The sequence below is a fragment of the Peromyscus leucopus genome, chromosome 19 (assembly GCF_004664715.2).
Source record: "Peromyscus leucopus breed LL Stock chromosome 19, UCI_PerLeu_2.1, whole genome shotgun sequence".
Classification (NCBI taxonomy): Eukaryota; Metazoa; Chordata; class Mammalia; order Rodentia; family Cricetidae; genus Peromyscus; species Peromyscus leucopus.
Genome location: NC_051079.1, coordinates 28,535,270 through 28,560,082, shown reverse-complemented (window position 1 = coordinate 28,560,082; position 24,813 = coordinate 28,535,270). Strand labels below are relative to the sequence as shown.

Sequence of the window (24,813 nt, the reverse complement as noted above, 5' to 3'; positions counted from 1 at the left end):
CAGAGTCCCTAAAAGTGAATTAAAAAGAAAAAATGAGAGAGAGAAAAAAATTACTTCATCCAATATTAATGGTTATTAGCTTTGCTTACCTGGGGAAGACATCCTGAGAAAATTGGCATAATGGTCAAGTCCTGGGAGAGCTAACTGTCAGCTAGTTGCTGACTCGGCCTCCTGACCACAGGTGAATTTTACTTAATCAAACATATCTTTGCATCATTAAACAAACATTCCAGAGCATAAACAAAAGTATCACACCTTGAAATAATATTCTATAACACAAATTATTTAGGATAATTAAGAAATACAGGTTAGTAGTTAGTCATCTAAAAATCAAATTTGTGGCCATGTTAGGTAGGTTTTCAAGGTCAAACAGCTATATTTTAGATAGACAGATGGTCTTCAAACACTTCAGAGATCTACAGAATATGGCATTTAATATGTTTTAATAACATAAGGCTTTTCATGACAGTGATATAGGTCTGCTCCTGAAAGCACCAATTTCCTTAAAAAAAGATGAAGGACATTGAAGAATCTCCATATGAAGTTTGCTTTCATTGTGGACAGGCTAGCCACTGGGCAAAGAAACTGTCCTTGCCTCAGCTGCTGACATTATACTGTCCAAACTGGACAAGCCAGACACATTAAAAAAAAAAAGTGACTGCCTAACTTTATCAAGACAAGATAGGACAGTCTTTCAAAATTCCTGCTTCACAAAAGAAGTCAGTCAGACATTCTGGACTTGTAGGCTGAAGATGGATGCCATAATGTTGCAGAAGAACCTTGAGGTGACTTTCCAGAGAGCCAGATGCCTCTGTCATTTCTATAGTTTTGTAAGTTGTTTGCTCTATATTTCCTGTTTATTCAGGTAATATTATATCCTTTTAAGAGTGCTCTTGAAGTGAAGAGGCTGAGGAAATGGGTGAAGGGCTACCACAGAGTTCAGACTCCTAGCACCCACAGAAAAGCTGAGCATTGTGGCATGTGTCTGTAATCCAGTGATGAGCAGAGGGTGGAAACAGGCTGATCTTTCCAGCCAGTTTGTTGGAAATGGTAATCTCCAGGTATGGTGAACGACAGGTCTCTGAGGTAGGAAGTGATAGAGGAAGACACAACTAATCCTCTGGAAACCACGAGAACAGACACATACATAAACATCTGGCCTAAACAATGGAATTCATAGACACACATATGCATACACTTTACATGCATGTGCACACACACAAATTAAAACAATAAATGATGATGATGATGATGATGATGATGATGAAGTTTGCTGGATTAGTGAGAAGAACCAGCAGGTAAAGCATTTGCTGCAAAGCTGCACAACATGAGTTCAGTTTCTAGGACCCACATGGTAAAAGGAGAAAATAGACTTGCAAGTTATCCTCTGATGTCTACGTGTGTGCCATGGCATGTGCATGCCCACCTTTCTCCACACATAGACAAAATACCTGAATGTAGATAATGAACATGAGTTAGGAAAAAGGATATAATTGCTTTTCTAGTTCTAATTCTGTCATGGATTGTTTTGTTTTGTTTTGGGTTGTGGATAAATGCTTAAAATATATTCAATAATAAAGTGTAAAACTTAATATGAAACTCCAAAGCTTCTGTACCAGAAGTATTCTATTCTAATTGTATAGAAGTTTGTGAGTTATATGGACTTTAGGTCTGATTAATTTTAGTATGTGATATTTTATTTTATTTGTAAGGTTTTTATATATTAAAGCTTATAAAATTAAAAAATAAATGCAATGAAAATTTAAAAGCAAAAAAGATTTCATTGCCTGGAAAGGTAAACCAGGGACATTTTCTGGCATGAAAAATTGACTGAGTGCTTACAGCCTGAGATTTCTCACCTACAGAAATCTTTTACTAAGACTAGTTAACGACACCTCCTATGCTGTACATAATAAACACCCTGAAGTTCTAGGTTTGCTGGTTGGTGCCACTCCATCAGAGTGTCCATAGCCTACATGAGCCTAGCTTTTCTGTACCCATCTTTGTCCATTCCCTCACCACCCGGGACAGATTTCTAGGATCTCACCATGTAGGGCAGGTTCCTTCAGTCATGAACTACAAAACCCACAGTTGTAACACTGGTCATGTGTCCAGTGTGAATTAGAGTGGAATACCACAGGCTTTTTCCCTGACCCAAACCCAAAACTTCACCTGTTTTGAATAGCATTCTGACCAGAGGAATGTTTGCCATCCCTCTGAGTCTCACTCTGGGGTCTTGCACGGGTCTGAGGCATTGGATCCTTCACATGGCCATGCCCTTTGTCAACATATGCACTCAGGACTTCATTGACTCCTTACACATTCATTTGGGGCTCCTTCAGCTCCCCCACAGACCTGTTACTCTGTGCAGCATTTGATCCCCTACTTTGCAGCTCTGTGAAGCAATCTATGTCACATCGACCTGCCAATAAGTCTCTGCTCAGCATTCCTGTGGTTGATGTACGATACTTGGTAGCTAACCCTCGTTGTCAACTTGACCAGATTTATAATTAGCTCTGAGTGTGTCTGTGAGGGTGTTTCTAAGCAGGTTGAACTGAAGTGGGAAGACCCAACCTCAATGTGCTCAGCACTATCTGGTTGGCTTGGAGTTCAGACTAAATAAAAAGGAGAAAGGACAGTGAAAGCTGAACACTGGCATTCATCTCTCTCTGCTTCCTGACTGAGAGCACAATGTGACTGATCACCTCATTCTTACCACCATGCCTTTCCCTCAATGATGGACTGTGAGCTAAAATAAATCCTCCCTCCTTAAGTTGCTTTTTGAGGTGTCTGGTCACAGTGATGAAAACAGGAACTACTACGAGCTCTAAATGCCTCCAATGACCAGACTAATCTCTGCCTTTACCAGGCTAGTCTTCTATAAGTTGTTCATTTTTGTCTTCTCTGATAGATTATAACTGTTGTTTTAGCCATTTTCTTTCACTGGATGAAACGAGGTATCATTCAAAACCGACATCTCTTTTGTGGGCTAATATAGGTCAAGAATTTACAAAAATTTATTTAGTTAGTTGAGAGAGATTCAAATACACCAGGTTTGTTTAAGAAGTGATGTGGCTACATATCTTAAATAGTCTGTCAAATACCAAGTGGTCAGCCTTGGACATATATGTACATACAAGCAACACTAAATGGACTTGGTATTTTGTATATACCTGTGCATATATACATATATATGTGTGTATATATACATATACAGGTGTGTGTGTGTGTGTGTGTGTGTGTGTATGACTAATAATTTAAAAAGAGGTCATGAACTGGGAAGGGAGAGAAGGGACACAGGAGGAGTTGGAAGAGAGAGGGAAGGGAAGGAATGATGTAGATGCAATGCTTATATGTAAAATTTGCAAAACAAAATAAGACAAACAGGAGAAAGTAAAAAAAAAATGAGATGGGCTTGAGGAAAGTGAGAAGTCAACACTTTAAGTAGTAGGAATATTTCAATATCTATGGTTTAAAGATTAGTTACAAACTTCAGGGTTACTCCTCTTCTTGTTGAACATTGCTCATTACGGGTCTTCAGAGGGCTATGACTTCTGTGCATGCTGCTGTTAGGAGTAAGCTAATGTGGATTATACCAGCTATTTTAAAAATGGAAGGCTTCAAAAATGAAGTCTTCTAAAATGATTCTTGTAGACTGGAGTTTTTTTTTTTTTTAATTGGGACCACCAGCTCCTCAGTATTGACACAGAGACTTATTATTAATTTTAACTGTTCAGCTGATAGCTTAGGCTTGTTACTAACTCTCTTACAACTTAAATTAACCCATGTTTTTTATCCATGCTCTACTACGTGTCTGTATCTTTTTTCAACACAGCATATTCTTCTCCTGCTTCCTCTGTGTCTGTTGGTGACTCCATTTTCCTAGTGTTCTCTCAACCTGGCTCTCCCACCTAACCTCTTCCTATCTAACTATTGGCCAGTTGGCTCCTTATTAAACCAATGAGAGCAACACATATTGACAGTGTACAAAAGGATTATTCCACAGCAAATTCTTCCTCTGCTTTAAATTCTCATTGTGTGGGTCTTCTAAACAAGTAGTATAAATGTAACATGGAACAAACAGGTATCTAATCTGTTATCTTTTTTCCATCTGAGCCACAGAATTAGAACTTTACTGGCAAGGAATGAAGGAAAGTTGGGCCATCAAAAGCTCTACACAAACTTCCATCTCTTTGATGCCAGCCAAATAGACTTTTCTCTTTTTTTTTTTAAATCAATGCCTGTAGAAACCTTTCTCCTAATTTTCCAGTGTGGCTTCCAAAGCAGAGGCAGAGAGAGAAGAAACTACACAGGAAGGGCACTTGGGGAAGCTGTGAAGGACACCACTTGTTTTACAGCTAAGCCAGGGAAATAAACAACTGGCTCTATATTTGAGCCAGAGTCAGAGTTCTATTGAAATTCCCCATCGTGGGTCCAGTGATTCTGAAATCTGGAGTCAAAGCAAAATGCTAAGACGTTGATGAAGCCCTTACCATTCAAAATATCAAGGCAGTCAACCTTGTACATAGAATTTTAAGCATATTTTTGACAAGTTTCCAAAATACAGGCTTTAAAAAAAATCCATTAAATCAAGTCTTTTCAGAAGACCAGCATTTCTTTTAGCATTGCTGAAATTTTTTAAAAAATGGGCCTCTCTTGGAGCCACAAACAATCGATGTAGCTTTAATTTGGAGGCCTTCCTCTCTGGCAGTGGACAGATTGAAAACTAATCTTTCGAAAGACAGTCTGACTAATCAGGTCAGGGGGAAAATGAATAGTGTTCTTCATAGCTCAGCCAGAAAGCCTTATTCTGCTTTGAGTCTTAATTTAAGGGCTGAGGGGAAGGAAGTGAGCAGAGAAAGAGCAGAAAGTGTCAGTATTGTTCTTTCCAATGACACTTAGGTAAAACTTCCACATAATATAATATTTTTCTTTGTTTCCAACATCTGGGAGCCTTTGCAAGATAGAATAGGCCCACTTCCTCTTGTCATGTTGTGTGTGTTGTGTGTGTGTGTGTGTGTGTGTGTGTATGTGTGTGTGTGTATGTGTGTGTGTGTGTTTGATATCTTTACAGAGATAATGCCCATGTGTTCCATTGTATGTTTTTTAATAGAAATTGCATAGTCTTCAGTAGGGACTTAATATAACTGCTTTTCTTGGTATCTAAAGTTGAATAATTGAGCTGGCAAGTTTTAAACTTATTGGTTTTCATTCAGATTTTCTGCATTCCAAAGAATCAACTTTTAGTGAGAGAATCCCCTTATATGAGGAATGCTTTGACAATACCATGGGCCTTTTTCTAAAAGAACTACAGCCTGCCATACCACACAGTTCTGAGATTCTCTTGCAGTGGCCAGTGGTTAACAAAATGGAAAGAGATAGCAACTGTGATATTTTATAGGATGCTAACCACATGTAATGAATTCTATGAGAGACTTGAGGGGCCTAGAATGCATTTTTCCAATTAATTAAAACAATGCACCATTAATTAAAACCTTACACCACTTTCTTTAGCATCAATCAAATTGCAGTATCACCTCATCTTTTGTACTAGGAAAATGCCTGATGGAGTCATAATCAGTAACCTGTTAAATTAAATCCTTTCAAAAGATTAACTCCTCTTTGAGCATTGCTAAAATCTTTTCAATGCGCTTCTCTAAGGCATAAACAATCAATGCATCCATTAAATAGGATTAATATCTCTTTTTCATAGAAAATAGAGATGGGGAAAGGTGCAGAAATTTTACACTGTATAGTTTAATAGTTCATTAAAAGCTAGTTCAACAATTTAAAAACATGGAAATTGGCAGTGATTTTTAAAGACGTTATTGAGACACTAGGATTTAAAATTAAAATCACTTATAAAAATCACCCTCTATTTTATAAGGTTGAAGTCTCTTCAACACATAGTGTTTATAGGGGGAAAGGGTAAGAGACACTTTTAACTATGGTTCTGCATTTCTATTTCCAGTTTTCAGGAGCATGACATGTCGTGGTCCAGCTCTGAGCTCATGTATACAGCGTGAGATCAAGTTGTCCACTGTCTTGGTGACTTCTTTGAGACACTCCAATATAAGTTGAGAAACTGTGGCAAAAAGTCAGAGCTCCATTGCTACTTCTTGCAGATGCCATGTAGTAAGTAAGTTTTTGCAAAGCCTGTACATTTCTCGTGTGACATTTTTGCCAACTGAGATGCTATTTTTGTCATGTAACTTCATAAATGGTGAGGAAGACAAGAGCCCACTGACTCTCAATGTGGAACCCAGTAGGAGTAACTGGGGTCTTTCTGCTTCACTGCCATATAGAGTGCCTTCCAACTCTGCAAGCCTTCCTAACAGACTCTGCCATATGGAGCATTGCCTCTTCTCTGTTTATCTAGCACTAACGCGGTTACAGAGTTTGGATTTTATCAGCTTGGCTACCACTCAACATTAGGCACTCCTGCTGGTCAGAATGCCTATCAATTTCAGGGGCTACGGACTTCCCTGAGTACCTGAGGGAATCATATGATTCACCATTTGTACTTGGGCATTTTTGAGAGGGAATGGGAATAGTGCCAAACACTGCCCTGGGAAGTAAAAAGTGTTCTGACCCTTCTTCTAACCCATGTGTGGGTACTATGTGTCATACATCACTCCATTAATCATTGTCTGTGGCCTGCAGCAGGCTAGTTGCCTAGAAAACTGGGGTTATCAGTCATATAGCCTTTTGGAGGAAGGAACCTATATAAGGAATTTATTCTGAAGAGGGTAACTTTCAAACCAGCTTGAGGACATTGCATGCTCAACCAAGTGTCTAGTCTTGCTGGTCGTGACTCCTTCCTCTAACATTGCTCTAGCTCCACTGCCCTCACCTTGGCCGCAGCAAATACCATCATCCTTCCTCCCAGTCCTTATGCCATTCTCCTCACTTCTAATATGCCCCCCTACAATCAGTTATCTAGAGATCAGCTGGACTAATTCTTGTGAAAACTAGACAGTTCTGCATGCAGGGAGCCCATGATGAATGAGAAAGTTAGCATCATCACTCTGAGCTGCTCACTTTCCAGCATTAGAGATGGGTAGTGCATAAAGAACCACATAACTTATCATGTCAGGCCTTGATAGAAGCCATGAATGTGAATAACCAAGATGGAGATAGAGCAAGATGCTGTTGGAGAGACTGCAATTTCCCAAGGTACTCTGGCAAGGTGAGGTTGGGCTGGATCTGGATGACGAGACAAGATAGCCATATTAGCGACCAGAGAAAAGGTATCTCAGGCCACAGAAGAGAAGCATGAAGCAACCTTGGAAAGGACACACTAGGAAGCAGAAGAGGAGACATGGAGGACACAGCCATCAAGGGAAGAGTGCTTTGTGATCAAGTGGAAGGTTGGAAGGGTCCTGGCCACTGGGTGCTTTGTGCTATGTCTTTGGATCTTTATTGTAAGAAACAATAAATATTTTTAAGAAATATTAAACAAGTAGGTGATTGGACAAGATGACTCTTGCTTCTCTTCGATAAAATAATCTAGGAGTAAAGGATCCTGGTTAGAAGTCTCAAGCCTCCCATTCATCAGAGAGAGTGGTGCCTACAGTAATGGAAACAGACCTATCTAGATTTTATTATGTTGGTGGCATTTGTGACTATTTAAATAAGCTTATAATTAAATAGGCATCTTTCAAATATATTATTTATATCATTTTGCTATTTTCTTGAGTGCCACACATTGTCTATTTCACTAAGTTTTTCTTTTCTTTTTTAGTAAAGCATTATCTTCAGAAAAACAGATTTTTGATTTAGAGTTTTGTTCAAGTAGCTCATGTATGTGTATACACACACACACACACACACACCACACACACACGTACAGTATTTGTGGATGTGCATGTGTGTGACATGTGTACATGCCCATGTGGGTGCACATGCATGTGGAGGCCAGATGGAATCAATGGTCTTCCCCCATAGCATCCCCACTTCAGTTTTTGAGACAGAGTCTCTCACTGAACTTGGAGTTCATGGATTTAATTAGGCTGGCTGGTCAATGAACTTCAGGTATCTCCCTACCTCGATGCTTGGCTTATTGCATGAGTACCAGGAACCTAAACTCAAGGTCCCGTATTGGTGCAACAGTCATTTTAATGACCGAAGCATTTCCCCCAACTCCCTTTTAGATGTTTTGTAAGTTAGCCAATTGTGAGTGATTCAAATATATAGGATGAACATTGTAATTCTATAAAAGCCTCAAAGTAGCTAGAAAATCTATTTCTGTGAGTCAAAAACTCAAACTCCTAACACACATTTTAATCTAACTTCCAAATCATGCTGCACATTTGTGGGCATTTGAATGAGAATGACCCTCACAGGCTCACACAATTGAATACTTGATCTCTAGTTGGTGGGACTGTTTAGGAAGGATTAAGAGGTGTGGCCTTCCTGAAGGAGGTATGGCACTGGGGTGGGCTTTGATGTTTCAAAAGCCCATGCCAGGTCCAGTTAGTGCCCTCTTTTTCTCTGCTTCCTATTTGGAAAAGAGGATGTAAGCTTCTTACTGCTTTTCCAGCATCATGTCTGCCAGCCTGCTGCCATGTCCTCAGCCATGATGCCGGATTCTAACTCTCTGGAACTGTAAGACCCAATCAATGTTTTCTTTTATAAGTTGCTTTGGTCATGGTATCTTTTCACAGCAAGAGAAAAGTAACCAAGCAAACATTTGAATCTGTAGCTCTCAATGTTTAACTCTGTCCACAGTGGCACTTGGAGTAGCTTTCTGATTCCCAACACAATGAATACTGTATGGAATTTTGCAATAAATAAGAAGGTATTTCAAAATAAAAGAAGTGTAGCCCTCAAGCTAGAGAAATAACATAATGTTGTCGGGTTGATGTAAATGTGGACAAGAACAAAAGTGTAAATGTAGAAATGCATACACTCTCAGATATACAGACCCATGCCATGAGGTAAGGGATATTCCGTTCAGAGGGCATGAAGCAACTTAGTTTTCTGCTTACCTCTCATTCTTACAAAAGAGAGAGAGAGAGAGAGAGAGGCCTGTGTTTTGACATCTGTCTTTGTTTCCTCTGAGGAGCGGTGTTAGTGAATAATAGGATGACTGAACCTGACTTTGATCCTGTGCAGGAATCAAGTCACTGGTTTGCAGAGCTACAGAAATCCTTTTCAGCTCTGTCTTGCAATGTTGCCGTGTGAATGAAGTACACATGCCATGCAGATGTGTCTGGGCCTGTCTTCTGCATGCTGGCTGTTGGAAGTCTGCAGGAGGAAATACCTCCTTGATTAAATTCTCTGAGGCTGACATTTTTGCCTTTCAGCTTGCTGAGTGATTTCACATGTGCTTTTTGCAAAGTCAGAATTCTCTGGTGATCGACAGGACAGTTGTTTTCTGGCAAGATGAAGTTCTTCTTGCCACCAGGGTGGGGAAGTTATTTTAACTGTGTGAATAACAAGCAACTGCAGTTAGGAAGAGAGACATGTTACCACTTGGTTGTTTAAAATATATTTTAGGTCAAATAATTCTGACCTGAGGAAAAAATTACACCATCACTGAATGAATTTCAGATTTTCATGGGTGGTTTGTTCCAGCCCTCCTTTTCCTAATGAACAGAACTAAAACAATTTTAAAAGATTTTAAGTCTCACATTCAGCAGACTCTGTCCATCCCCCACTCCACCTCCAGAACTCTGCATTTTTATGGAAGCATTATATAGACATAACTTGCAGGTCTTATCTTTGGACTGTTTTTGCTGGATATGGCCCTGGGAAAAATATTGTCAAAAAATGCAGTCCTGTTCTAGACCCACCCAGAATGACATAATATTAAGCATTTTCAATATTGGACAGTGATGCTGTTTTGAGGGCTCACAGCAGGTTTGAGTTTAGTTAAGTCCAATGTTTCCTTTATTTCTTGGTTCTAATTTCCCAGAGGCCTACTGCTTTTGTGCTTAGCTTAAAACACAGCGTCCTTTCACCAACAAATGCTAGCTGCTGTATTTAAATCATTAATGGGCTCTGAAAGAGAGGCATAATTACAGACAGAGGTAACAGATCACCTTTTTATTAGCTGGGAAATCTTGGGTTGTTTTGTAAATGAAGGACAGCAAAGATTCTCTTTCCTAGCATGGGTTCTGTGCTTTGCCTCCAGCATGCCACATTATTTCTCTAGGCTCTCAGACATTCCCTAGCACTGTGTCAATTGGTGATGGCTGAGTTAAAAACAGGGACATCAACTGGACAAATGAGAACAAGTTAGTCACCCGAGAGGCCACCCTAAAAGTTGTCTGAAGCTTGGTCATTTCTCACAGTTCTATGTGAGAATGGAGTTCTCCTGTCCCCCTCATCTAAGCCCTTTGTTTGGAGGCTTAGCTAGTATGGTAATCTGAATGTAATTGGCGCCCCCATAAGTCCATAGGGAGTGGCACTATTAGGAGATGTGACTTTGTTGGAGTAGGTGTGGCTTTGTCAGAGGAAATGTGTCACTGTGGAGGTGGGCTTTGGGAGGTCTCATATTTGCTCAAGCCACGCCCAGTATCTCAGTTCATTTTCTGTAGCCTTCAGATCAAGATGCAGTATTCTCAGCTACCTCTCCAGCACCATGTTGATAATGATAATGATAATGGACTGAACCTCTGAAACTGAAAGTCACCCAATTAAATGATTTCCTTTATAAGAGTTGGTGTCTCTTCACAGCAAAAGAAACTCTAACTAAGACACCTAGATAGGGTAAGATGGCCTCAGCCTTGAAGAAACATCTGAGCCACTCAATCCATGGGGTCTTTTATCTCAGTATTTTCCATACCCTGGACTACAGGGACCACAAGGGCAGGTAAAGGCATCATGGCCCCCAAAACTTGCTCAGAAGTCATGCAAAGCCACTTCTGCCATAGTAGTGGTTAAGACGCAAGACCAGTTCAATGCAAGGCATGGGGAAATCAAACTTGCCTTTCTGTAGAATGATCCAGACCCATCACACCGGTTAGCATTTTGAGAGTCAACAAACATATGTAGCTCCCCCACACACATACACCCCGACCACATAGCACCTAAGTGGCAGATCCCGGATTTGAACCTGGGTCTGTGTGCCTGAAAAGCTCGTGTTCTGAATCCCCATGCTTTGATGCTTCCAGAAGATAGGGAACTACATCATTGTTAGCATTACTGGGCATGATGTGCTGTCCTGAGGAAGGAAGGTGAGAGAGGCAGAGAAGCCATGGCCTGTGATGTCTGGGTAGGCTCAAATCTCAGGCATTGGTCCAGCTCTTTCTGAAAATGCAACTCATACTTGTACCAGGCTTTTTCATTTGGGCCACCAACAAGCTCCCAAATCATGACACAGACTTATTATTTTTGAATGCTTGGCCCAGCTTAGACGTGTTTCTGGCTAGCTCTTTTAACTTAAATTAATGTTTCTCTTTATCTATCTTTTGCCTTGGGGCTTTTTACCTTTCTTATTTCTGTATATCTTACGTTCAGTGCTTCTCTATGTCTGGCTGGCTGGCTTCTGCCTGGCTTCTTGCCCCAAGTATATTCCTCTTCTCTCCTCCTTCTTTTCTCATTAGTCTTTTCTCTTTGTGAGAGCCTAGATTTCTCTTATTTATTCTCTCTGCCTGGCAGTCTTGCCTATCCCTCTCCTGCCTAGCTATTGGCTATTCAGCTCTTTATTAGACCCATCAGGTGTCCTGTGCAGGCAAGGTAAAACATCTTTTCATAATTAAACAAATGCAACATAAACAAAAGTAACACACCTTTACACAGTTAAAGTAATATTCAGCAGAATAAACAAATGTAACACATCTTTGCCTAGTTAAAATAATATTCTGTAGTACATACTTGCCCCATATGATGTCTGGGTCCTGGCTGTCTTCCCCACCCTTCCTTGAGTACAGTTTTAATACATGAAACAATTTCTCCTCGGTGCTGTGGACATGCACTGTTCTTTGTCCTGATGCTCCCATATTCTGGCTTCCTGCTCTTCCTTCATTGGTGTTCAGGTCACTTGCCACAGTTTGAAGTTTGAGAGATCCTTGTTCTAAATCATCTCAAGATGTGAAAGTCATTGAGACCCTTCAGGGAGTCTCTGTGAGGTCAAGACTATTTTTGTAATACTGAGATACTATTGGCTTTTCTTCACTATTCTCTAACACTCTAACATATACTATAGAGATTTCCAGAAGCTTCATGACAAATGTAATTGCAACAGATTGTTTCAGAAGCAAATATGAAAACTCCCCTATTTTCTATTAATGCATGCATCAAATGATAATTTGAAAAATTAACACTGGGAATAGGATGGTTGCTTAGCATGCACAGACCTTGATTTCAATCTCTAGAACCATAAAAAAGCTTAAAAGTGTAAAGTAATATCAATTTTGTTATTCCTTGTGATCTTAGAAAAAAAACATTTTTTTGTTAAAATGTTACTTATATTGGCATGCTTGCTGTGATTTTTAAGACTGATTATTACACAAAATTTTAAAAGTCTTAGTAAGTTTCTTATATGATGGCTATCTATCAAGAAATACATATAAATGAAAGCCCTTTGGGACCCTCAATAATTTAAAGCAGAGTTTGTAAGCAAAGAGTTGTCACTGTGTGTTTCATTGCCATCTTACCTTACCAGTGTGTTTTCCAGGCTGCTGCCATGCCTGGGTCATTTCCCATATTCTCTGGATCCTCACTATGGAGCAAACCCACCTCTGGACCCCTGATAATCCCTGCCTACCAGGGGTATGGGCAGTGTTCAACACTGTCAGTCACACAGTATTCTAGTAAGCTGGTGCGTCTCCCTCCACAGTTAAACAGTTCAGGAGCAGCCTCCATTTGTGAGGTATAACTGTTGCTTTTCTAGAGAGAGGGAACTGAAGACCAGCCTGGACCTCCGATCCAATGGACAACATTTGTGAAATGATGCAGGCAACCAGAAACCATGTTTTTCTGCTACCCTGTCTTGTGACTAGTCTGCCAGTCATCTTGACTCATCTTTTCAAATACCTGTTTTCTGAAAAAGGAGGTCCCTCAGATTTGAATGACATTCTGAATTTTGTGGGCTTTTGTTTCCCTAGTGAGAAGCATTTTCAGTAACTCGTTCTGCAGCTCTGCTGAGCACTCCAGCACTTCCATCCCTGTGCTCTCAATGCTCCAGGTAAACGTCCCGCTGCCTCTGCCCACAGGTCATTTTTGCAGAGTAACGAAGGCAGCGAGTTCCTAGGTATAAATTGCTCTTCACAAAGAAGAAATACTTGTCTGCCCAACTGTCACACCCCAAACAGCAGAAATAAGTGCCTATGTCCTTAAACAAATTTCCCAGTTTCTCTACAGATAAGACTGTGTGGTTCATTTGTTTGGTTCTCATCTATCATAGTAAATCCATGATTGCCACCACTTGCTGAGCACTTAGATTGACAGACTTTAGGGAACATGCCACCAGGCTTTCTCTGCACTCAAGATGTACAGATCCCTGTGAGGCCATCATGTTACCATCTGTGCCTTAAAACATAAAGAGATAGGGTTCCCAGATGTCTAGGTCACCCAGCTAGGAAGCAGGTGTTGAGACAGGGAGGGAACCTGGGTCATGCTCTACATCCTCTTCTTAGAGGTTATGCTCTGTGAGTCTCTCAAAGTCAAAGTCAACTTGGTTAAGGAAAGAAATTCTCCAGAACAGAGTTGAAGTCACAGGGAGTTGGAAAGGGGTGTTAAGCTCACTTCAGAGACTTATTTTGAAAGGAAAACCAAGAAATGAAACCCGTCCATGCAATGAGAAAACAGACACAATTTAAACTTTGTCCTAGACCCTTCAATCACACCTGGTGGTCAACAGTATACTAAAAAAAGGCAAACACTTCATAAGTAGCTGGTACAACTTAGGGATATTGTGAGATATCTGACAGCTGTGAATGAGTTTAGGGATTCATCATGTCAGATACATCTTCCTTTTGCCTGCAAGGACTATCCATCCTTTGACTTTAAAATGTCATGACCATTCCCAGAGGGTAGGAGATGATAGGAAAGCTGGAGCTCCAGCTGTGTCAACAGCAGGTGTAGCATCCTCTGGAACACTGGAACAGGAGTGTAGGATTTCCCTTGGGGCTACACTCCAGGTGCTCTGGGAGGGGATGAGGCCAAAGGTGCCTTGTCATTTATCAGGGTGCCAAGCTAGCCAGGTGCTCTCGGCGGGAGTTGACCATCGCAAATCTGCCCTTTAGCAACCTTCTGATTACTGATAAAAATTTGGCTAGCCACCACTGCCAGGTAGTGTGGGATCTTGGCATAGACGAGGCTTTTCTGTAGTAGGTGTGCTTCTTACCTAATTTGAACGGATTTTGTAGAGTATTTCCTAGCAATAACGTGAGGGGATTCAATGCACTGTTAAAAAGTCCCTGACCAGAACAGCTTGCTTGTTGCTCGGGAAGCTAATATTAGAGACGGGAAACAGACTTTTGTCATTCTAAACCCATGTACTTAATTATCTCCACCCTAAATCAGTTCCAGAAACAGACCAAATGAAAGTACACAAATCTGGGCAATTTCAGAGGCTGACCAGAAGGTGGGGAATTCCGTGTATTGCAACCTTCTCCTATCAGCATCTCTTACCTCTTCCTGCCTCCTGGTCTAGGAAGGCAATTCAACCACCAGCGGACATTATATGCAAGAGAATTATTTGTCCAGTTCTTTTAAAACAGTGATACCCGTGAGGGTCTTTCTGGGATTCTGATTTCTGGGCGGTTTCATATAACCTTGTAGCTTTTAAAATATTAAAAACCTCAATGAAAGGCAGAGTGTGTACACCATTTGCTCCTCAAGTGGGCGGTAAGGTTAGAGCTGGATTCTTACCCATCACTTTAATGCCTTCAGCCCAAGTATATTGAAAGTTAACAAGTAAGTAAGAATGTAAATAACAACAACAGTTACAGGGTGCTACATTTCCCAGGGGTACAACAGGACAGCCACCTCCCCTCAAAGGCAAGTGCGTATTATTCTCAGGTAGTCCACAGTGCAGCCCTTCAGCTGGTGAACACCATCTACCATCCTTCCTGTAATGGCTGAAAAGGTGCCAGACACTTGCAGACTGTACAAACATCTTTTCAATTTGTGTTTTGCCTCTTACCTACCTTCTTCCTCTCAGGGCCTCTCCTCCCTGAATCTGAATTGTCTGCCTTCTCCTCTAAATTCCATGAAGGTACACAGGAGAACCTTTTTTTTTTTTTTTTTTTTGGTTTTTTGAGACAGGGTTTCTCTGTGTAGTTTTGGTGCCTGTCCTGGATCTTGCTCTGTAGACCAGGCTGGCCTGGCCTCAAATTCACAGATCGGCCTGGCTCTGCCTTCTGAGTGCTGGGATTAAAGGCATGCACCACCACCACCACCCAGCTGGAGAATCATTTTTACATTCATTTCTAACGTTTACTTTTAGGTTTGGCAGTTGGTGTGGGGATCATTATTTTATTTCCACCAATTCACCTGGGTTCTAAAATATGACGGTCATTTCTCTACTAGCACCTATGTCCAAATCTATGATACCTGTGGACATTTCTGTCCTCTGTCCCTTTTGACCACTTTTGGGCCTCTGTACTCAAAGCCCAGACACAGCAGCTTTCTCTGTCTTCTTCCTGGACCCCTTTCCCGGCCAGGCTTTTTGTATTTTTAAATTTAGTTTGAGTTTTGTTTTGAAGTGATGAGTAGCCCTTTTCAAATTTTGTTTACTAATTTCAAATCTGTTCAGAGTCTTAATGAGAAAACATTTCTTGGGCCTAGGGGACAGCTTTGGGAAGGAACTTGGGGGGCCATTCATGCCACTGGGAGTGATAAGGCAGTAAACCCAAAGCCCTGCAGGTAAAATGGTGAACGCAATACTGTAAGCAGACCAACGTCTCAAGGACCACCAGGAGCTGTTTGAGGTCTTCTCAAAAAAACAACAAAAAAGTAAGTTTCCATCTGGATTTACCTGTGCCTGTGCATGTTCGGTTGTCTCCTTGTATATGAATATGCAGCTAACAAAAGTATATGCACTTCACAGGAAACCTGACTCTACTGAATGAGTTACTTATCTCCCTGCTGTGACTAAAGGTCTGAGAAAAGCCACTGAAGGAAACAGTTTCTTTGGTTTCTCTATTCTGTTGGAGGGTGTAGTCCATCATATAGCAGAGGGATGCTGCTGGGGAGTGGGAGGCAGCTGATCCCTTTGCCTCCACTATCAGGAAACAGAAAGAGACAAATGTTGATACCTCAGCTCACTTTCTCCTTTTTACTCAGTGGGAAACCCCAGCCCGCAGGATGTGCAATCCACATTCTGGATGGATCTTCCTTCTTCGGGTAAATGTCTCCAGTGACATAAGAAATGCTCTCAAAAAAGACATACCCAGAGGGGTGTGTGTGTGTGTGTGTGTGTGTGTGTGTGTGTGTGTGTGTGTCCTGGGTGAATTCAAATCCCATGACAGTTAACCATCACAATGTCAAACATCATCTGGGAAAGTATAGGAAAAGTCACGCTTACCCGATTGATGGCATCCATTTGATTTGATCTGCCACTTACTCTACCAAACCTTGCCTCTCTCACCTACAAGGAAAATAGTCTCTTTCTGTGGATATCGCGTTGTATAAATAAAATGTTGATTGGCCAGTAGCCAGGCAGGAAGTATAGGCGGGGACAAGCAGAGAAGAGAATTCTGGGAACAGGAAGGCTGAGTCAGAAGATGCCAGCCTGCCATTCAGGGAGCAGCATGTAAAGGCAACAGGTGAAGTCACAGAACACGTGGCAACATACAGATTAACAAAAATGGGCTGAGTTTAAGTGTAAGAGCTAGTCAGTGGTAGGCCTGAGCTAATGGCCAATCAGTTTAATTAATATAAGCTTCTGAGTGATTATTTTATAAGCAGCTGTGGGGTCTGTGGGGCTGGGCAGGACTGGAGAAAACTTCAGCTACAGTCTCCCTATAGATAATGTCTTAAATACATTACTGAATATGGATTTTTCAGCATTAAGTGATGACGGTTCTCTAAAAGCAGAATGGTGGCTATCATAGATTGAGTACACACTATGGCTCAGAAAAAGAGCCAAATGTTCTATATTTCATTGTGTCATCTCAGCTATGAGGCACCAAGTCATCACCCAAATGCCCTGTCACTATGCTCTATGACCCTAGTAGGCTTAAAAGCAAAAGGATCAGAAGACAGACTCCTGAAATGGCCCCCATAAAGGCCTAGGGTCACTTAGCAAATTCAAGATAACAGTCCAGCAGTTCAGGGGAACACCCTCACTTCATTTGGATTCCAAATTTGTGCGCTCTCTCTCTCTCTCTCTCTCTCTCTCTCTCTCTCTCTCTCTCTCTCTCTCTCTCTCCCTCCCTCCCTCTCTCTCTCTCTTCCATCCTTCCTCCCTCCCTCCCTCCCTCCCTCTCTCCTCTCAGCCTCCACTGCCTTAAGCCCCACCTCTCCCAGAGCCTCTGGCCTGGATCCTTAGTTCACTCTCCTTCTCTGTGTCTCTGCCCATGCTGTCACTCGGTGATTTCTCCTACAGGGACCATGTTGCTGTTGTACACCATTTGTTCCCAGCACCAATGCTGACTCCAGGCAAATGATGGTGTACACGTTGGACAGTGATTAGTGAGTATGTATATGAATGTGGCTTATTAGGACTGTATCTGTAGCGGCGTCTGTATCTGTGATCTGCTACTTGCAACTGTTCTTTTTTCTTGTGTTTTCTTAAACTCATTTAAATATCCACCCTCCTATGCCTGCCATTTAAGCATCTGCTCCAGCCTCCTCACTGGATAAGAGGAGGAGACGGCTCTTCTGGGCCTCCTTCCTCCCATCAGTGACGACAGCAAAAACTAAGCTGTGTCCTTTCGTGTCCTTCCGTCTCCTTTTGTCTCAGTTTCCGGGATTGGATTTTTCACCTAAAATGAGGCAAGTCAGGGGTCCTGATCAATGGTTTCCATTCCTTGAAAAATTGCATGCTGCATAAAGACAACATGCAGTCAACTTGGGGGTCTTATACCATCAGTGTGCAAAGTAATAGTCTCCCCACCCTGAATGCATATTATTTGACACAAGATTAAGTCATCTAGTTGTTCTTTATTCTAACATATAATTTAATATAGAGAAATACAAAGAAAATGATAGAGCACATTATCCCTACCTAAATAATTTCTGATTTTTTTCACTGTGTAAGTTTTTATTAAAGCAAGAATTTTATAATTCAAATTATGTTTCCTTGCCCAGTAATCAATTCTGCGGTTAAAACTGACATCTTGAGCTATTCAACAATAAAGAATTACAAAATTAAAGGAATGCTTTAAATGTTTCTACTCTGCTGAAAATGCTTTTCCTGGGGTCCACAAAACATGGGTTTGTAGATTATACTATTTTGGGGGATTGTGGTGCAGATTTTAAATCAGTCAAGGCCTAACACTAGACCTGACATTTGTTCGGTACGTAGACTTCAAAGTTTCCTTTCCTTTTTTATTTATTTTATATTTTACCATTTTTTTTATAATATTTAAGTTTTTTTTTTCAATGTTTAGATATTTTTCTTCTGCAAAGTGTGAGTTTCCTTTTCGAGGTCTCTGATGAGTTTAAATAGTCGGGACACCAGACGCACTGCTAACAGCCTTCTGGACAGCCTCTTTAGCTTGGTGGGCTTGGAGTAAGGCCACCACTTCATCAGCCTTGGAGCGCAGAGACTCCGGAGACTCGAGCATATGAAGTGGTTCTGAGTTATCAATCTCCAGCAACATGCCCGTGATCTTCCCAGCAAGAGTCGGGTGCATGGCTTGAATGAGAGGGAACAGCCTTTCGCCCAGCATTTGCTTTTGCTCTTGGGGAGTAGTTACCAGCATGGAAGCAGTCCATGGTTCCTGATCCTGCACCCGAACAGCAGGCTGCGGCACAAGCTGTGCATTAAGATGTTGCTGGGGGTTCTGAACTCCCGAGGTGTATTTGTACTGTGGAACCGAGCAAACAGGAGTAGTTGCTACAGAAGCTGCGGCGGCAGGACGTTGAACCGGTGTCTGTGCTGATGTGTTAGTAATGCGGTGTGCGGACACGGCTTGAGGAGCATGTGAAGGACCTGGTCTTACAGTACTAAATGATGATCTAGGAGCAGTTGGGTGGATAGCACCAGTCACATTTGGAAATGGATGAGGCCTGGCACCCTGAGCAGTCCAGCGAGTACTTGGCCTTGGTTGAGCAATCTGGCTAGGGCAGCATGGCACACAGTTCTGAGTCTGCCGGACAGCAGTCACGGAGTAACCTGAAGGTGCGGGTTGATAGGGGTTCATCACAGGGTTGGGCACAGCTCGTACACTTGCCATTCTCTGCATATACTGGTTAGTGAGGTGAGCTTGGCGCTCTTCTTTGCGCTGGGCTAAAGCTACATACAGTGGCTTCCTAGCCACAATTCTACCATTCATTTCAGAAACTGCTTTGGTGGCTTCTTCCGGGGAGGAGAAACACACAAAACCAAACCCTTTACTGCGACCACCCTCCATCATAACCTTTGTACTGGTGATCGTTCCAAATGGAGAAAATTCTTTCTGCAGACGCTCGTCATCGATACCATCGTCAAGATTTTTCACGTAAAGGTTTATACCGTGGTATCGTCTGTCTTGTGTCATCTGTTCAAATTTGCCCTTAAGTTCTGTGTGCCGGTCCACTTTTTTCTGAGCTCGACCAACATAAATGTGTTTTCCATTGAGCTCTTTTCCGTTCATCTCATCCACCGCTTTCTGTGCATCTTCATGCCTCTCAAAGCTGACAAACCCGAATCCTTTGGATTTTCCACCTTCATCGGTCATGACTTTCACACTTAAGACCTGTCCAAACCTACCGAAGAGGTCATTCAGGGTCTCATCATCCATGTGGTCCCCAAAGTTCTTGATGTAAACGTTGGTGAACTCCTTCGTCTTCGCTCCAAGCTCTGTTTCTCGTTCTTTCCGAGACTTAAACCGTCCAACAAAAACTTTGCGATCATTCAGAAGCATCCCGTTCATTTTCTCAATGGCTCTTTCTGCTGCCTCCTCTGTTTCAAAATGTACAAACCCGTGGCCCTTGGAGCCGTTCTCATCGCAAACCACCTTGCAGGAAAGGATGTTGCCGAAAGCAGAAAAGGTATCATACAGCGCTTTATTATCAATGGTTTTGTTCAAGTTTTTAATGAACACGTTGCCTACTCCACTTCTGCGTAGTGACGGATCACGCTGAGACCACATGATGCGCACCGGCTTGCCCTTGATGACATCAAAATTCATGGTGTCCAAAGCGCGCTCTGCGTCAGCAGGCTGCTCGAAGTTCACGGAAGCGTAGCCCAGGGAGCGGCGGGTGATCACGTCCCTGTACACCCGGATGGAAAGGATGGGCCCAGCCGAGCTGAACTTCTCATAAAGCATCGCCTCAGTCACATCGGGATGCAGGTCCCCCACGTAGAGCGAGGCCATGGGACAGCCAGGGGCACTGGGGTTCATCTGGGCACCACTGCCCATTGGGCAGCAGGCCTCCACCTTCTTGCGAGAGGAGCAGGGCCAGCGCTAGGCTGGGGTGGAGGCAGAGGCTGAGCAGGCAAGCGCAGAGGGTCAAAAACCAAGGGGATGGAAACCTCCCCAACGGCCTCAGAGCCCGGAACCTCAGCGACTGCGCGTGCGCAATGAGTGGTTCGTGCTGCCTAGGGAGCGAGGCTGGCTGGAGAGCTGGGTTGGTAGGCATGTAAGTGGATCCTGCTAGGAGTGAGTGGACAGGTGAGCCTCAGATACCTCACCTCGTTATTTTATAAAAGAAGAAAATAACAAAATTAAAGGCCGATCGTGGAGGAGGCGCTGATTTTTTTTTTTTTAAGTCTGCAGAATTAAGAAAATTTTATTTTTTTATTGTGTTTGATCTTTGTCTTTTGTGTGTTGAGGCTTATTCTTTTTTTTTTTTAACATAGGTTCTCACTGTAATTCAGTGTGTCCTGGAACTCACCACATAGACCAGACTATCTGAATTCATAGTGATCTGCCTGCCTTAGCTTATAAGAGCTGAAGATACTTGTAGATAATACATGTGTGTTCCAAGGCCATGAGGCACTCTGTACTCTCAACACTAATCATCAGGTAGAGGAGACACTTTGGGTACTTTTAAAAATAGAGTGTTTACTGGATCATGTTTCCATTCTCATTTTTTGCTAGCATGTTTTTAGAACAATGAATGTATCCTACAAGGCCATCCTTTGTTAGGAGACGTTGCAATTCATTTTGACTTGCTAGTAAGGACAGAGTAGAGAATGGGAAGTAAACAGATCCCTTAAGTCTGTATAGCACACTGGTAAAGGTCCTGTGGACCAGTTCTGGTTTCCCCAAAAGATAGCTAACCACCAACTGTGCTGATAATGGCTCTTTCTTTCTCACAGAGACAAATCATCTGATAACCAGAATCAGTCCAGATCTATAAATTAGAGGCCTGTGAAGTGACAGGTAAAAGCATTTGTCATTGCAAGTCTAACAGCCTGAGTTCAATCCCCAGAACCTATGATGGAAAGAGAGAACCAACTCCCAAAGGTTGTCCTCTAATCCCCACACACATATCACGGCACACATGTGCTCCCTCTCTCTCTCTCACACACACACACACACACCATACATAGACACATTAATGATTTAAAAAGAAAAAACTTTAGAGAATTATAAATTAGTTGTTTGCCTCGTGGTCCCTGTGGATTAGGGAAAGACTGGAAGGAAGGAAAAAGACAACCAATGTGATGGACCTTTATGGAGTTGCTGCCCAGGTTGGACTTCTGATGCTCCATACCCCCGGGTCTTCCTGAGCATCGATGTGAAATGTATTTCCAAAGGAGAAAGAGGAGAAGCCTATGTCTACAGCCATTTCCATTGGTCAGTGGGGGCTGCAGGCATTCATCCCCACACAGCCTGTGTAGAATGGGTTCCTAGTGATGCTTCATGTCAGAGCACTAGGGAATCTCTGAGCCTTAGCTGAGTCCCCTGCCATCAAGATGTTGACCAGAGCTTGGGGGGTGAGGGCTCATCATACACTCTGCTAGGGCAGGATCTGGTTCCAAACTAATCAGGTTGTTGGCAGAATCAGCTCTTTGCAGAACATCAATACGGCCTCCCTTTCCTGCTGGACAGCAACAGGAGGCTTCCCCAGGTTCTCTGCCCTCTGTGCAGGCAGAGCAAGCATAACAGCATGCTTCTTCAAACCCAGCAAGGGAGAATTCCCTCACAACTACCAGTATTGTAGTCAGAACTATCCTGTAACCTTGCCATATTCCACTGATGAGAAACCAACAAGTCACAGGACCTATCCACATTCAGCAGGGGATTGCACAGGCTTGAACAAAAAGAGCAGAAAGTCCCGGGGTCACCTTACAGTGTGTCTGCCTTTGTGACTATGAGGACACAGAGGTATCAGGTCAACAGGAGTGGCGTTAATGGGTAACCTGCATAACATAAATTCAGTTTTGTGGAAGCGTCTTTGATTTAAAAAAAAAAAAAAGCAGTCAATTTTTTTAATAAAACAGATTTATTCACAGTTTGACCAAACCAAGTAGGGAAAGAACCTAATTTATCTCCACTGTGTATGAAACAGTCTTGTAGATTTTTAGAAAACTATGACACAGGCCAGAAGATAGAAAAAAAATATATCGGTTAGATTAGGCAAAGCTTCCTGGGAAAGGTGACAAACCACAGGTAAAGCAGTTAATTTTTTAAATCCTCATTTACTATCAATTTGCCAAATACTCCAAGCCCTTCTTTTATGAAAGCTTCACTTTAATCTCAAATATATACACGTCACTAGTCCTGCTACCTTGAACATATAGAATCCCAAAGGATGGAAATTAAGTCACTTTTAATTAAGCTCCCTCCTTCGCATAACATTGTTCTGTGGTGTCTTCTTTAGCACTGCTGTGTTTGGCTATTTAGCGGAATTCTAATGAGGGTGTTAGCAAATTGTACAGATACACGAGTTAGGTCAAGTCATGGAAACATTGAGGGAAAAATCAATTTCCTGCCCCCCATTCTTTCCTTTTAATTAGAACTAGAAGAGCTACTTTGTAATACACTTACTTTCAATAATGTTGCTTTCAGGGGCCTGTTATGCTTAATGGGGTACATTTTACAGATGGTGGGAGGATGCTTCAGGATGCCTGGAAGGAACAATGGGAGGTTGGGATTTCCACAAGGCCTCTCCCAGCGCTGAGCCCTGTGGGTGGCAGTCGGGTTACTAAGGTGTAAGATCATGGGCTAGTCTTTAAGAGAAACGTGCTCTGGCCAAGGGTAATGCATGTGTTTGTGTGCTTGCTTCAGCATCCTTTATGGTCAGCTTTCCCAAAGGCTTATTGTGCTTATTGCATCATTTGTTTTCATTTTCAAGAGTGTTTTAGAAGCTACAGGATGCTTAGAGAGCCATTCCTGTTTCTAGCTGTAATGGTTATGACTGCCTGTGGAAATTGTATGGGAGGGAAATAAAGGAGTAAATAAAAACCTCTCGTCATACCCTTTTTCTTTACCTGCATTTCCATGCACTGCACTGAGGGGCCCAGCTCTGGGGGATTGTTCAAGGTCGAGTTCCACACCCCTGTCACCACTCACTGTGATTTATAACCAGTGTGTCTTCCCAAGAAGGATTCCATGAACTTTGGGATGTAGGTGAGCCACTTCCATTGAAAATTAAGGCTGACATATTTATTTTGAAGGGCAGAGTCAAGTTAATGACCCTACAAATTTCCTGACACTTTAATGTATTTTTCTCATCTCTCAAATGAGGTAACAGCCCAAGTCAGTCCCGAGGAAGCCAGTATTTATCTAAAAGCTTCAACATGGTACGTCCAGGGGACTGGAAAAACAATCCACATTAGGGAAATGGAATTAGTTCTAACTATTATTAAGTACTACAAATCACTCTCTTGGGCCCAGCAGATTAAGCATCCAAATTATTTTTCAACCTGCTTATGTTTCCATTTCTTAAAAATCATACACAATGTGAAAGAGAGGTCTTCTTATTTAAAACCACAGTTTTCATAGTGTACAAAAGGAAAAACAAAACAAATCAAAACCACAGGCAGTACCTCCTCAAGTGTCTTGTGGTCAATTTCACATGTATAACGTACTGATTTTAATTTTTTTTTCTGCTCATGTTGTATGGGGTCATCATTTTCTGTTCATTTAGCATCTAATGCATGTAACAGACACCACAGAGGAGAGAAGAAATCCCTTTTCCTTAAAAAGGTTCCTATCTGGGTAATGCCATGACCTCACTGTTCTTAAATCCTCTCCAAGGGGATTCTATTGTCCCTAGAATAAGATTAAACTTCTAACCAGAGGCCAAAAGCAATGCAGGTCAGTGCTGTATGTTCAGTTGACAGCTATAGAAAAGATCACACACACACACACACACACACACACACACACACACACACACACACACCAAAATAAAAATTAAAAAAAAAAAAGATTATGCCAGGTTACCAATTATAACCACAGGGGAGATGTCAATTCCAGGCCAGAACCCTGGTCTCCTAAACCCTGGGTCTTCTTTCACTTTCCTGAACTGTGAATGTAGGATCATTCAGCCAACCAATTTGTGAAAACAAGGAGTGGTCCCTTAAAAATACATCCTTTAGGAAATGGAGACCTAGTAATAACTTCAACTGCAAGCCACTAGATTCAAAAGAAAAGGAGCTAAAAAGCCTGACCTTGGCTCTGCTGTGAGCTGCATAATTTTGGACAAGTCCCGTTACCTCATCTTTTTCAGTTACAATGTGATAGGAGTTGAGTAACCAACCACTTGAAGTCACTGTTTTCGCAAATCTGTAGGAGTCAGGTTATCAAGCCATAC

At 42.0% G+C, this 24,813-nt stretch overlaps 1 protein-coding gene across 1 annotated transcript; it reads right to left on the bottom strand.

Annotated features, from left to right (window-relative positions):
- Positions 1 to 18,040: 18,040 nt before the first annotated feature.
- On the bottom strand, positions 18,041 to 20,619 carry LOC114684896 (polyadenylate-binding protein 1-like). The gene has a single exon (XM_037197115.1). It carries the CDS (start codon positions 20,463 to 20,465, stop codon positions 18,561 to 18,563), a length of 1,905 nt encoding a protein of 634 aa, XP_037053010.1. The 5' UTR covers positions 20,466 to 20,619; the 3' UTR covers positions 18,041 to 18,560.
- Between the last annotated feature and the right edge of the window lie 4,194 nt (positions 20,620 to 24,813).